At 33.2% G+C, this 16,185-nt stretch overlaps 1 protein-coding gene across 1 annotated transcript; it reads right to left on the bottom strand.

Moving 5' to 3' along the window:
• Positions 1 to 5,387: 5,387 nt before the first annotated feature.
• Positions 5,388 to 8,890, bottom strand: LOC118034392 (putative leucine-rich repeat receptor-like serine/threonine-protein kinase At2g24130). Its single transcript, XM_035039670.2, has 2 exons — positions 6,069 to 8,890; positions 5,388 to 5,921 (listed from the first exon to the last, which is right to left on the bottom strand). Exons 1-2 carry the CDS (start codon positions 8,614 to 8,616, stop codon positions 5,545 to 5,547), a joined length of 2,925 nt encoding a protein of 974 aa, XP_034895561.1. The 5' UTR covers positions 8,617 to 8,890; the 3' UTR covers positions 5,388 to 5,544.
• Positions 8,891 to 16,185: the final 7,295 nt, after the last annotated feature.

The following is a 16,185-nucleotide window of genomic DNA, read 5'->3' as shown; positions in this document are numbered from 1 at the left end:
AGGGTAAAATTAAGAAAAAAAGTTAATTAGAAAAAGAAAAAAAAACTCAAGTTAACTAAGTTAGCTCATCACATGAGACTAGAATAACCTCATAAAAAAAAAATTAAAAAAAAAATATGAAGCTCAATCACTAATAAACATAATGTTAAAGGATGTAATTGAAACTAAAGAATCGATCAAAAAAAGGTTAAAAAACAACTTAATTCAATCTAGGTTAACCTCATAAAAAGTAAATTGAAAAGAATTATGAAATTCAATCCCCTAATAAACCTAATATTGAAAGATGTAATTGAAACTAAAAAATTGATTAAAAAAGTTCACAAAAAAAACAACTTAAGTAAACAGCTTGAGTCAACTCGAGTTAACTCATCAAAGACATGATTCAAATCATGAGAGAGGAATAATATTATAAAAAGAAAAATAAAATAAATTATGAAGCCTAATTCTTAATTAACTCAATTTTAAAGGATGAAATTAAAAAAAAAAATCAATTATAAAAAAGAAAAACACTGGGTCAACTTGTCAAGCTTGCGGTCTAGGGCATGAGATTGATATAATCTAATAAAAGAAAAATTAAAAAACAAATATGATGTCCAATTTTCAATAAATATAATATTAAAGGATAAAATTCAAATTGAAAAATCAATTGAAAAAAGACACAAAAAAACAGACTTGAGTCAACCCAATTTTACCCACTAAACCCATGACTCGATTCATGAGATAGGGATAACATTATATAAAATAAATTAAAATAAATTACAAAATCCTAATTCTTAATAAATAAAATGTTAAAAGATGAAACTAAAAAAAAAATCAAATAGAAAAAAAAAACTCGAGTCAATGTAGTTAACCTAAGGAACTCATGGTCCGGGTTATGAGACTGAAATTATTTTATAAAAAGTAAATTAAAAAAAATTATGATGTTCAATCTCTAATAAACATAATGTTAAAGGATGAAATTAAAAAAAAATATAAATATATTAAAAAAATTATTACAATAAACTTATGGATCCTTCAGAAAAACTTTCAATGATGATTATAGTTGAAATATAATTAAATCTGACAATCGAAAACTATTTTATTCAAGATGTGGATCCAATGATGATTTAAATATTTTTTACACTTGAACCAATCAAAACAATTTCAATAGTTTTTACGAAAGGATATATATATATATACTTATCTTCAAATTTTCTTTATTGTAGTTAATTAGACAAAAAAAAAAAATCGAATATCAACATATAAAAATAATAAAAATGACACCCTAACAAAAAATAATCTGTTATCTATATTTTTACATTATGTTAATTATGAAGGTTATTAAAAACAAAGAAAACAAAGATTCTATTTCTAAAAGACATGACCACTGAATTAGTAATAAAAAAAATAGGCCCAATTCTTATTAAAAAGATTTCCGAAATCATCCAGATTCCTTTTTTATTACCTAATTAGTATAGTAATGATGGGTATAATTTGGTTCCAACGTCTTATTGATTTAGCATTTTATTTTACTGAGTTAATTTTAAGTACCAATAAAAACAATTTCCATGATGATTATGATTGAAATATAATTGCTTCAAAAAAATATATATTGAAATATAATTAAACTTTGACCAGTCGGAAAGTCAAGACTTTTGAAATTATAAACAAGAAAAACCAGAAACAAGATCATATTTTTTACTCAAAGATCATATTTTTTACTGAAAAATATTCGAGACCACGTAAACAAAATGAAGGATGAGAAACAAAATTTATGATGAGCCTTTTGACACTGGTCCTGACTAAGAATCATTTGAAACCTAACTAACAACCATGAAATTATATATGAACAAGGATTAAAGATGAAATCTACAAAGTCAAGTCAAGCTCCAACACACTTCAAAGCAAACTTTCATCCATGAAAACCACCAACAAAAACTTAGAGCTAAACTTTAACATCAAAACTAACCCAAAATCATTTGAACATAAGCTAAAGATGATGAATCAATTCAATCTTCAAGAGAGCGCCTTTACTTTTTTGTGATGAGAGAAAATAAGTTCCATTAGGCCTTTGAGATGGTTCTTGAGGTATATAGTATTTAGTGATTTCTGCTCTTTTTTTTATTAGATTATCCGGTTGTTTTGCGACTTGGGGTGATTATAACGAGTGTGAGGATTGTTTTGAATCGACAGCCATCAAGCCAATGTGTGTGATGGGGCAGAGCTTTTGGACATTATTCCCATGAAGGTAAACTGGCTTGTCTTTTTTGTGTGGAATTTAGGATGACATGAAAAGAATTTAGTAAATTGGTCTTGTCTTTTTCTGGACATTACCCTGTAAAAATACACAAATGCAAACTACTCATCCATGGATATTTTCCAATACCATGTTCTTTTTGCTTAAAAATCCACAAGCAGCTTGATTTATTCTCTCAGTTTGCAGTATTATCTCAAGTGTATATCAAACACTTCACAATTTGTCCTTTCCGATTTTATCATGTCCTGCTGAACATATCAAATACAACCTAATTGTATGTGGCTAGCAGAATTCAAATATAATCTTCATGGTCTTGTGATTTTCCTTCTTCGTCTCAACGTCTATATTCTTTGTTTTGCATCCTCATGCACTGCTTGTATGGTTCGGGATATTACGTTTGGTCCCTAATGTTCTTACATGTTTGTTTTGACAGAACAAGTTTCTCTGTAAATTAATCTAACATCTGTAGCAGAAAGAGATTTGTGAAACACGCTGGTTATGGAAGTCACTATCATGGAGCACTATATCACTTTAACTTTCCTCTTTCATCATGCTCAAGGAGTATTTTATGCACTCCCTGTAGCTAGTGGGCTAAACACTGGACTATGCTATCATTTACAACTGCTTTAGAACTACTCTTTCGATCTTCCTCTAGAACTCAATAATACTTTGTAACTTTTATGCCTGATTAGATTATCTTCGTGAGTGCAATGACTAAGAATAGTGGATGAGCTTTGCAGTTTCTGGAAGACTCCTTTCTCTGTGGAAGAAGGTTGTCAAAGTGAGGAGGAGGCAGAGATCATGAAATCTTTTGCTTTTTTTCTCATCTTCTTCGGGAGGTTGGTTTGTTTATGTCTCAAATGGTATCTATAAATGTCTATGAACTTCCGAATTCAGAGGCCAGATTCTGCTACCGCGGTTCATAATTCCCTGCTGTCGGTCTGTAGGCATTTTGGTAGCTACCTAAGTACCTAACCCCATGTCATTATTGCACTAATGCTCTACAGATACTTCAGCATTGAGTAGGCCTTTTCTTGGGATATTTTATCTCTTACTAACAATTTCTTCTGTAAATGGTTCACAACACGTGCTATGACTGAGAAAAGAGACCTTCAATTTACTGAAACTTGAGGATACAGCATAATAGATTTTTTTTTTTTTTTGAATTTGTACAAGAACTGTCTCGTTCTCAGGAAAACATTTCTGAAATGGGAGGCGTAATGAATCAATCCAGCAAGACTTATTGGAAAATTGCAGAAAAAACAGATGTATTGTTGAAAGCTGAAAACTGTGAGGAATGTTGATAAAATTAAGCCCCAGTTTGTCAACATCTCTTGCTAGATACAATCTTTGTGAAAAACCTCACCTGGATATTTCTTAATAACTCCCAAATATTCGCCACATTTAATGTAACTTTGAAAAAAAATGACATATTTTGGAGTGACATTAATGTAAGAATTCTATCTCGAAAGACCTATATATGATGATTATCTTGAACTCTACCTGTATGAGCGCCGAAGGTGATGTGTGACTGCAGCTTAATTCATAGTTGGGCACTAAAAGTCATAGAGCCCTTGTTTGTAAACAGATTTAATTTATCTCCATAAGGCTACTCACTTTGGAATGATTATTTCACCTCCATGTTGTACCCTTAAAAAAATACATTAAATTTAATTTGGTTAAAAAAAGTTTAATACTTGTGCGATGAGGAAGAAATTATTACTGGAGAAATTAGACCTTGGAAGGTGCAAGAGGCTAATGGTATTGGTCTAGCATATTCTTTAGTTCTTTGACTTCTGGTGGGACAACGGATTTAAATTTTGAATGAATTATTACAAAAATAAAATAAAATCTGTTGGAATTTTGTGAAAGAAGTAATTCATTGTGAGATCAAGGATTGAAAACTCCATAACATGTGAAACAGGAGCAAATAACTGGCACCTGAGATTTACTAGGCATGGTTACACCAGCAATGATATCATTTGCATGTACGTTGCAGGTGCACAAATTACCAGTTATTACTGATCTGAGGCCAGGAATTATGCTCCTTTTCAATTTCCCTTATGAACACAGCTTTCAATTTTCAGAAGGTGACAGGAACTGTTTCATTGGTAGCTGTACTAACTAATGTAAGTAGATAGCGTACCAATACCTGAAACATTTTTGGTTGCTTTAGTAGTACAGGGAAGGAAGAGAATCATTGGTTTGCTGAGGTCATGCTAAGAAATTAATTGTTTGTGATTGCCTGTGATTTTTTCCCACATATTTCATTATAAGACAAAAGTAGAGGGGGGGAAGGAAGAGGAGGTGATGGTAGGTGTATGAATTCTGATGGTCACTTAACCAAGCTGCCAATTAGAGAAAACTATAGCAAGATATTGGCAGTTCGTGTTTTTCCAGGCAAGCAAGCACACAATTTAGTTTATTAGAGATTAGGACAGCAACCTAATTCATAGTACATTGCATATGAAATCTGTCTCCAGGATAGTCTCGATCGAATGCTTTCGACCTTCTTTGGCATCCCTATTTGACTTTGATTGTGACCAGAGTTTCTTAGTTAATATAGTTTCAGAGACAATTTGACCTACTGCAGCAACCATTGTGTCAAGGGATACTTTCTCCGTATTCTATGAGAAAGTGATGAAAAGGTTCCGAGTGCTTTTTATGATTGATATGGAAGTACTGAGCATATAGGCTTATTATTATAATCTTCCACTAATCACTTAATTTAGGCAAATTCATATGATAGGTAGGCTAATTAAAAGGGATCCTAGTGCTTTTTCTTGATTATAGAAAAATCACTGACAACACAAACAAAATGCTGATATTTCTTAACCAGAATAATCTGGAAGAAGAAAGACATAGGTTGAAGCATCAATGCCTACCTATTTCATAGTTGAACTGTGATTCAGAGCTCACAATCTAGTGAAATCTATTAAAAAAATCAACAAATCAAAGGAAGTTTTTGGTTGGTTGTGATTAAAAATATGACTAGTAAGGGATAGAAGAATTGTTTTCCAGTTTAAAAAATCCTTTGGATGGTTGAAAGAAGATTTTCTTTATGATTTAACAATATACCTGTCTGGTGTTTTCACCTCACCAGGAAACTTCTGTTTAAGGTAATGAAAATAACCCAAGAATACACTACTGCGAAAACGTCAAAACTACGGCTATTGCATTGAATTAAAATCCATTTATTACCATGAAAATAATCAAACAAATAAGTACAACGATTAGAAGTTTCTAAGATGAAACTACTTTCAGTGCCATTGCAAATTCAAGAAGCACTAGCTTTAGGATATGATTATTCAATCACCAGGGAGGGAGGGAGGGTTAGAGAGATACTGCTTTAGGCTACCCATTTCATTGGCTACATCTAGCATGCTTGGTCTTGTTGAAGGGTTATTTTGTGTGCAAACAAGACCAAGCTCAATCAATTCCAAGATTACATCACTCCATATTTTGTTAGAGGATACGGGCATGACAGATGGAGCACACCTAAGCACTGCTTGATCAACTATGGGCTGGAGCTTGTGGGGATAGTGACTCTTAACCCATTCATGCAAGCTTGAACCTTCATGAAATAGAACATCTGTAGGGCGCCTTCCTGTTATAATTTCTAGCAGGAGGACTCCAAAACTGTAAACATCTCCTTGAGTTGAAGCACGCTTTCCCATTCCATATTCTGCTTGAGATCAAGTTGACAAGGAAATTATTAATAAACGTAACAAGGTATTTGAAAATGTTCCTCTCTCCCCATGAGGAACATGAATTATAAATCATTTCATAATTTAGAAATAATACCAAGTTGTTGCAAAAAGTAAGAACATACCAGGGGCAATATAGCCGACAGATCCACACAACAATCCATCAGATGAGCTAAGGAACACTGAATCATCCGTTGAATTACTATCATCAGCACCTTTAATCAATCTTGCGATTCCAAAGTCAGCTACCAAAGCTGTCATATCTTCATCCAGAAGAATATTGCTTGGCTTGAGATCACAGTGCACTACCCTAACAGGAGAATAGTGGTGCAAATAGGCCACTCCTTGAGCCACATCGTTACATATGCTAACCAACTGAATCAAATCCAGCCCTGTATTTAGTCCATGGCTTGGGTATAAATGCCCTTCCAGGCTCCCATTTGACATGAGAGGAAGGACAAAAGCCTTAAAGTCTGGCTTGCTGCATATTGTGATGATCTTGATCAAATTTCTGTGTTTGGCCCTCTTTAGTACTTGGCATTCTCTTTTGAAACTTCCTGAAATTTCTCCAGTTGCCTTTGAATCCAATACCTTAACAGCTATCCTTGTATTGTCTTGAAGAACGCCCTTGTAGACATGGCCAAACTGGCCTGAACCTATTAGGCTTGAGGCGCTAAAACCCCCTGTAGCTTCAATAAGCTCTCGATACGAGATTCTTGGATGTTTGAGGTCTTTTGTTTCTTTATCCTCATCTCCCAAGTCGCCTCCATTGAGTATCACCATTTGCCTTCTGAACCTTAACCTGAGTACGAGGGGGTATGCAAACATGCATAATAAGGGAGTAGCAAACAGTGACAGTAGGACAGGTAAAATAAATGAAAGATGAGCATTTCTCCTCTGGCAGTTGGGCATGCCCTTTATTTCTCCGCAAAGGCCATCATTGCCACGGAAGGAGTCTATTGTCAAGGAAGAAAATGCTCCCTTGTTTGATATGTTCCCAGAGAACTTGTTGAAAGAGAAGTTGAGATGCTTGAAAGTCGGCGATTCCTCAATAGATTGTGGTATATTGCCACTCAATTGGTTTGAAGATACGTCGAGTTCTTTAAGATAAGGCAGCTGCCCTATTGTAGCAGGAAGAAGGCCTTCTAAGACATTGCCTGAAAGGTTAAGGTACTCCAGTGCAATGCAGCTTCCAAGTTGTGGCGGGATTGTGCCAGAGAGATTGTTGGAAGATAGATCGATTGCTAGCACCATGTCCATTTTACTCAGCTCAAGTGGTAAAGGCCCATGTAAATGATTTCTTGACAAATTCAAATACAACTTCAAGCTCCTCAATCCTGCAACTTCACTAGGAATTGTCCCAGAAATGTCATTGCTAGAAAGGTCTAGGATCTCCAAGTTGACACATTGTCCCAAGCTTGGCGGTATGGTTCCTGACAGTTGATTTTCATAGAGAAAGAGTCTCCGAAGCTGTGAAAGGTAGGCAAAACTGTCTGGGATGGAGCCTGTAAGTTTGTTTTTTGACAAGTCAAGGAGGCCTAAATGGGAAATGTTAGCAAGAGCTGCTGGAATTTCACCAGAGAGTGAATTGTTTGATAAATAAACCCTCTCTAGTTTTCCCATACGACATAGTTCTGGTGGGATAGTACCATTCAAAAGGTTACTAGACAAGTTTAAGAGGGTGAGGTTGACAAGATTTGAAATGCTAGAGGGTATGGAGCCATAAAGAATATTCTCTTCTAGATGAATCTGTACACAGTTGGTAGAAAGATCACCAATAATAGGAGGTATCTCTCCAAGAAGGTTATTTCCTGCTAATTCAAGCTCCTGAAGGTTAGATGAATTAACTAAAGAAGCAAAAAAGGGTTCAAGATTTGTGTTACCATCATGGCTAACAAAGTCATTGTAAGACAAATAGAGGAACTGTAACTTTGGCATTTTGCGTACAATCTCTGAAGGCAATTCCCCACTCAGCATATTTGACTCCAAATCGAGCCATTCAAGATTGGAGGAGTTAGAAAGTGCTCGAGGGACCCGACCAACTAGTCTATTAGACCAAAGCAAAAGAAACCTCAAAGCACCAAGCTTACATTCATTATTCAAAGGAATTTTTCCAGTTAAAGAATTGTTAGAAAGGTCCATATACTGCAAAGAAGAAGACCCGTTGCAGAAAAGTGGTGCAGGAATATCACCAGCAAGCCTGTTATTTCCCAAATCAAGATATACTAATTGATGAAGAAATCCCAACTCCTCGGGAATGTTTCCACCGAGAAGATTCCATGATAAACTGAGCTGTCTTAACTGGAGAAGATCACCCAACTCTGCTGGAATATGGCCTTCAAAGAAGTTCCTTGACAAATCAAGAACCAACAAAGAAGAAAGATTCGCAAGAACCGGAGAAATCCTGCCACGAAGTGACAGGCCACTTAGGTCAAGCTGGACAACACGATCACTAGCATTGTTGCACTTGACTCCTGTCCAGTTGCAAACATGAATACCTGAAGAGTTCCAGCTCTCAAGCGCACCTTCAGGATCTAATACTACATCAGACTTGAAAGAAAGCAATGAGATTCTCTCCTTAACAAGCTGGGGACTTATCTCTTCCCCATAAACCACGAACAGAATGATGATCAAACAAAGGAAACTAAACATGGAGAATTTACAAGAACCCATTTTGATTCTTGGTCGACCTCTTCGAGTTAAAGAAACTCAAGGAAAGAGGTTTCAAATGCAAGAGGAAAGAGAGGGAGCCGGTAGAGAATGAGCAATGCACCACCATGGCCTGAAGACGATATATAGCTTTGACACGTTCATTATAAAGGAGCTAGCAAGACGCTTAAGCTCAGCTGGCTAAAGAGAATTCTTGTGCCTAACTGCCGTTGAATGTGTGAAACGTCCGTTTGGCGCCTGTGATGGTTGACTACGAAACACAACGAATAGCGGATGAAAAAGTGTCCACGTGCGAAATGGCACGTAAGCAATGTTACAAGCTGCACAGCATTGTGCTGTACATGTCAGCTACAGGCCTAACATCGTAACACCTTTTGGATTCTTGTTGTTTGCTTGTGGGAAAGGACTTGATTAGTGGATTGTTGGCTGTAATAAAAAGAAGATAATCTTGGTTAATCGAGCATGCTTAGGGGATGACGTGGCGTTTTGGTACATCTGTCTGCTAGATGATGGACCCAGAGATTAAAAGAAATATCCGATGGTGTTTATGCGTCCCTGATTGGGTAATATAGCACTGAAAGATCTCAAGGATAGCACACCATGGCAGTTAGCTCCCAGCAGGAAAACGATGATGTTCCAGTTACTACGTGGGTATTAGGAAAGGGAATTACGTGTTGCATTTTCATCTACAAATGTTGTTCAGTGTATTTGGCGACCTTTTCATCACTTCTGTAGGGATAACAGATAGAGACTTGTGGGTCTTCCGATTCGGTTAACGAGGAAAAATGACTGCCACAAACATGAAACCAAGTGGGTGGATTCTGGTTCTTGAAACCTGAACCTTGTTTGTTGTCAGAAATTGTTGATGTCTTCTGACCTTTTCATCACTTCTGTAGGAAAAATGATTCGGTTAACGAGGAAAAATGATTCTGAAACGAGGAAACCAAGTGGGTGGATTCTGGTTCTTGAAACCTGAACTTGTTTGTTGTCATCAGAAATTGTTGATGTTGTTTCCTGAACTTGAAGGAGAAATCATATAATCAATGCCCTGGAACAGCTGCTCTGTGTCTCTCGTTATGATTCTTAACTTCATTAGGCTAGTTAAGGGGTAAGTACAGTTTGAATACGAGGAGGACTGTGTACATATAGGAGGATCTCCTAATTACTCGTCCTCGCATAAGCATGACTTGCCTTTAGGTCGACGACGATTTCACTAGCACGCCGGAGCATCCGATACTATCCGATTTGGTTGGATTGGATTTTTATTTGGAATAAAAATATGTTTGAGTTTAAAAATATATTAAAATAATATTTTTTAATTTTTTAAAATTATTTTTTTAATTAAAACAACAGATACAAATAAAGTCTCCATCAAAGAGATAGATGATGTGGATTTAACATTCTGGATTAGAAAAATGAATGGATAATAAAATCCAACTCTAACCCCAATCCATTGCCATCCATACTTGACTCTGTCTTTGTATCCATTTTCTTGCTTATGGCTGAAAATAATGCAGGGCTGGTACTTGGGATGGTGACCAAGGTGAAACCACGTTCACATTACTAGCTAGATAATATCTGTATCTAGCTAATAACAACCTGTTTAAAATTATAATAGTGATTATAATTTAAAGTATTTTTTATTTAGAAATATATTAAAATAATATTTTTTAAATTCAACATATTAGAATAATATAAAAAAAAAATTAACAAAAAAAAAAACCATTTCTAAATTTAAGGTGACGCAGTTGACATCACGTTAATTAGCTACGAAAACTGCAGCCTTTATTATTAATTCATTTGTTGCTCATCGTGACAATTCACCAACCAGCCGAAGCTAGCCTTATTTTCAGCACCGCCCTCCATTACTTCCATCGTATTCTGATGAGTGTACATACGCAAAAAGCTCATCGTCAAGTCCCTATAAGGGAGCTTGCCCCATTAATTTACAAGAGAAAAGCCATGGAGGCCAAAATTTTGAAACTTGTAAATCCATTTTCTGCCCCTGGAGGTGGCCGGTGGTAAAATTCCACACTAGATAGCCCACAAATGTTTGCCGGTTTTTTTTATATATATAATCATCAAGAGTATATTAAAAAGATCATAAAATCAATAGCCGAAGTGAAATACAAGAATATGAAAAAAAAAAAAAAGACTTAGAAAAAAAATTGATCTATTATAACAAACAACATAAAGACTACCTAAGATTTCTTTTTACACCATAATTTGATGCCATTAGAAGATTTTAAGAGGTCGTTTCCTGTATAAGTGAAGTTTGAATCCAAAGTATGTAACCAAATAACAACCCGATGAAGGATGGTGGAGAAACAATTAAATAAGCTTGTAGTTTTCTCCTAAAAAATAATTTTTTCCCTCAACAATCAAATACCTAAAGTAATGCTACTGGAAATTAGTTTCTAAGCTGATCTTTGAAATTTGTCTTACATCATTTCAGGCCATTGCAGAAGCAGCGAGTCAAGTGTGCTTTGTAAATAATATTGAATACCTTACCAATCTAAAACTTTCATTCAAACACTTCTAAAAAAATTACAATGTATAAAAAGATGCTCTGATATTTTCAAATTTGAGCTGTAAAAGACATATGAAGCTTGTGTGGTAGACAAAATATTCTAGTGATGGAAAAAAACTCTTGTACTAACTTTGTCCTGAACTGCCAACAAAAGAAACACCTAACTTTCGGATAGGCCCTTTAATGAATTAGAATTAGGGTTTTGCACTACATTGTGCTAATACATGCTTCATATGCCGTTATAAAATAAAAAATTATTGCAAAGCTGTAAATTATTTAGACCTATTTAAATCCTTCTCGTAATGGTTGACAATTATGCTATAACTAGAAACAGGGACAACGCTACGCTAAGGTTAAAGAAAAAAAAAAAAATCAAAAGGAAAAAAAATTAAAAAAATTATACATGATAAATTATAATTAAATGATTATATTAAAAACAAATAAAAATTTAACAAAAAAATAAAAAAAAATCAAAAAAATTAAAATTAAAATTAAAATTGAAATACCAACACCAAATAGGACTAACTGGTGTTTTTTTGGGTACAAGGGAAAAAAAAAAATTAATCAAAGACAAACCGTCCTATTACCACTGACATGCCTATTACCATTGACATGCGTCATATCAAGAAGAAGAGAACATGGCAACGCATTCAATGGAACAATAAAAAGGGACTTTAAACCATTAGGATGCATGGTCCAAAAAGTATAGGTGACTTCCACACTCTAACAACTATTTAAGATTGAATAATATTTAACCATCTAGATGGTGGTCCAGTTGTAAAAATTTGAGATCAAGAGGTTTGCTTCCTCAGTGATCTCGGGTTCAAGCCCTGGAGTTGCTCATATGATGGCCACTGGAGGCTTATATGGTCGTTAACTTCAGGGCCTGTGGGATTAGTCGAGGTGCGCGCAAGCTGGCCCGGACATCCACGTTAAAAATAAAAAAAAAATGACATTGTTCCTCCTCATTAGTATATCTTGAAAGGAAATTTCCCTACGCTTAACTTTAATTAAGTGTTCAGCTACTTGAATAGAAGAGAGCAGTACGCGCAAAAAAAAAAAAAACTAGTTATTTCCTGGACATTTTACATGTTATGCTTGTTTATCTTTTATAAACAAAAGATCAATTGATCCAGCAGAACTTGGCAGATGACAACCAATTATGTCAACAAAGGAAGAATATATTTAAGTGATTAGGATTAATTATAATTAACACATGCTTTTGCTAATGAATATTGTATTAAAATCTAGTGCCTGCAAGCCTAATTGTCGGATACATGGTACGATAAACACTGTTTAAGGGCATTAATCTGTTCATAAACTCCCCTAGTGATCAAGTTGCACATAAACTATATGTAAAAAACATATAGATTACAGGAGCCAAAGGCGACCCATGATGCTGTCCCCAGTGCTCGTTTATAGATTAAGATTTTGCTAAACTAGCTGTGATTTTGTTCAAACCTGCTGTGAGCAATATGTAACAAAAACAATAGCATCCCTTGGAGCTAGCGTGCTTATAGTGCTTCTTTAACCAAGCAAGTTGCAGCAAAATATATTAGATTTGAAGGGTTTTCTCTTCTGTTTTTGAAACTCGTCGTAATTTCTCAGTTTTCCACAACTTTATGATCATTTTTATTCCACAAGAGAATCACCTTTCCGTAATTTAACTTGTTGGGGTGGTTCAAATTAAGCTGAGAGGGTTTTGACCTAGTTATTTTGTTTCAGCAGACTCTTGATCAAGTCTTCCACCATTTTAGTTATGTACTTGTCGGCTTGACCTTGCGATCGATGTCGGCAATTCTCTGATAATATTGATCCTTGCTATGTCCCTGAAGAATCTAAAACATGTCCGACAGGAGCTGAGCTTCATGCTAATACTACTGTTTGGTGGCAGCATGTACTAACTAGTTCCATATAGATACGAGAATTACATTGTTTGCCAGCTGATCTTGGATCTTTTCTGGAAATACTGCTCTTGATTTGTTTTGTACATTTTTTTTTATATCTTTGGATACACTCCTAAACACAACACGATACAACGATACATAGGTAAGCGGTCACTCTCAATAAAACCTACCTACGGTGGAACTATATAAAACGAGAATGTTTAGAAAAATTGACAGATATAACATAAATATCTATAGAAAAGCTAATGTTTTTTTTGTTTTTGTTTGTAGCAGCTGATGTTTTAAAATGTGATGGGCCCATAACTAAAAAAATGACCCCCCATTCTATGCATTCATTCTTTTTATTATTATTATTATTAATTATTAATCTATGTTCGGGTTAGTTTGCGTGTACTCGACCAACCTTTCACAGGTTCTAAAATTAATGAATGTGTAAGTTTAATGACCATCATATGAGTAACCACATGCTCAAATCTAAGATTATAGAAAAAATAAATCTCTTAATCCACATATTTTATCACTGGATCATTTTTAAATTGTTTGAATTTATTTTTTCTAGTCAAAGAGATGGCTAGGTTTGCCTTTTTCTTTAAATGAGCTCCGATTTGAGGCCAATGAATGATAATGTGAAAGAGGATTTAATAAAAAAAAAATAAAAAAAAACATAAAAATAAATATCTTTATTGTATGAATGAGATATACTCCAATAAAACAAAACAAACAAAACGAAAAATGATTGGATAAAGTAACACTCAAAATCTCATGTATACATAAAAAAGTATTACAAAATTAACTTGAACGAGTAATCAAAAGATACAATGTACCTCTAATTTAAATCATGATAAGTTATGTATTTATTTTGAAATTAATATTTATATTAATAAGTTTTTTCCTGATTTTTTTTTTTTAAAAATTTCAGTTGAATCAATGCACCATCGCTTTTGACATTGTGCATGAAAGAAAAATTTACTAGAGCAAACGAGTTGCCAAGTCTGGTGTTTCATGCAGAGAGTACACTCGCTTGAGTTTGTTGAAAGCGACGGTTATTCTGTCCTCTACATTCTTCAATAAATGAAACTATAACGGTAACCCTAGTAGTTTTATTTATGTAATTATTATTATTATATTATGTAACTAAATTATATAAATAATAATAATAATATTAGTCACCCGATTGATGACGTTAGTAATGATCATTTTTATGATAATATAATAAACATAAACATATTATGTCTTTATATATTAATAAATATATATGTCCTATAAAAGTATTTATTAATATTATCTACAACTCATGCCTTTGGTGAGATCCACATTTATCATTTTTAAATTATATTTAATATAAACTTGTTTTTAAGAACATGCTCTATCTTGATGTGATCATAATTCTCAATTTTAAAGACAAACAAGATTTATCACTAACATTATTTTTTATTACTTGAAAAAATAAATAAATTGTCATAATTATAATCAATTCTTTTTCATGTACTAGGTGTTGCATTTGGTATTATAATACAAAATATTTTTTTTTAAATGAAATTTTAAAGAATTTAAAGGGTGTTTGAAAATATAATAGTAGTTATTTTTAAAGTAATTTTTATTCGGAAATGTATTAAAATAATATTTTTTTATTTTTTAAAAATTATTTTTGCAGTACATCAAAGCGATCTGCAAATATAAAAAAATATAAAAATTAATTTTAAAATAAAAAACAAACAAGTATTTAATTACTTTCGTCTGATTTGACAAATTAGATTCTGACTTTTCTCTGCATGGTGCATGCTGCCTTATGGGCCGAGTTTCAAGCTTACTTATTAAAAGAACCTGAGTTTATTAAATATGGGCTCCAATAATTAAGACCCAGCTCAAATGGCACAATTTCGAATAAGAGCAAGAAGGATCCATGAGTGACTCCTTGGCCCAATTGGCTAATGCTTTCTCGTGAGGGATAATTACTCTACAGGTGCATCGACTTTTCACCTTTTCTCAATCAAATAAAAGGAGCTTATTTTAACCATGTAAAAGATTTATTTTCTTAAGAAGATTTTCTTATAAAAAAAACCTTATATTTAGATAGCCAATGATTACTATCTAAAAATAAAAGAAATAAAAATAATAAAAACAAAAAATAGACTAGTTGAAGAAGATAAAAATAAAGACATATTAAATTAAATTGTATCCCTTTAATAATTTTAGAGTAAATTTTTGTATTTTCAAGATAAGATTACATAGAAGATATATCTTTAAAAATAATATTTATTATTTTATTCCTAAAATATATATATATATATATATATATAAGAATATAATTATTATCACAAAAACTTAATCCAACAAAAGATTTGTTTTGACTAATTAACTTTTTTTACTAAAAAATAGAATTTTAATATGGATTTTGACTGAAAATAATGAATAAATAATTTAAAAAATTGAAATTTATAATATTAGCCAACTAAGAAATAACCCCTTCTCAAAATGAATTCTAAGCTTGCAAGTATAACCCGTAGTTATAATACCTTCATAGTTATAGGTATTCCTTTCCTAATAAGAATCATGCCTCAGGAGATGTTTAAATTAAGGAAAATTTGCAACTTGTGGGTTCAAATTTGGTTCTTCCATATTCATAATTCATACCCTTACAACCCAGCCATTCTTTGTCTTATGATTCACATGTAGCAAAATATATTATTGACCCTATATCTAATTAATTATATTGTAATTGAATCAATAGTCTAATTACCTAGTAGCATGTTCTGAGTTGGTTTTATAAAAAACTAAAAAGTAAAATATCAGATTTTACCAAATCTATCACCCCAATTTTCAATTTGTTCTGGTCAATTAGAGTCCTTATGTTTTAGAAATTTCTTAAATTATATCTTTTTATTAATGTTTTTATATATTTTCTTGCAAAAGATTGGTGTGTGTTCTTAAGAAAGTCTACAGAAAACAGTAACAAAAAGCTCCAATAGACTTCCTGAGAAATGTCTTGAGACTTCGAAGGACTTAAAAGATAAAATCATTTGTTTTGGACTGTATTAATAATTTAATAGTACGGTAGGGTTTAATCTGAAGTTTCCAAACACAAAATTTGGATTTTTGGACTCCTCAGTGTTTCATCACTAAAAAAATATCCTC

The sequence above is a fragment of the Populus alba genome, chromosome 18, assembly GCF_005239225.2.
Source record: "Populus alba chromosome 18, ASM523922v2, whole genome shotgun sequence".
NCBI classification, from domain to species: Eukaryota; Viridiplantae; Streptophyta; class Magnoliopsida; order Malpighiales; family Salicaceae; genus Populus; species Populus alba.
Note: the sequence above shows the minus strand (reverse complement) of the source record. Positions and strands in the feature narration are given on the sequence as shown.

Coding starts and splice junctions, on each gene's coding strand:
- LOC118034392 (XM_035039670.2), bottom strand. CDS start 8,616: ATGGGTTCTTGTAAATTCTCCATGTTTAGTTTCCTTTGTTTGATCATC. Junction 5,922..6,068: donor TGTCGGCTATATTGCCCCTG/GTATGTTCTTAC, acceptor GATCTCAAGCAG/AATATGGAATGGGAAAGCGT.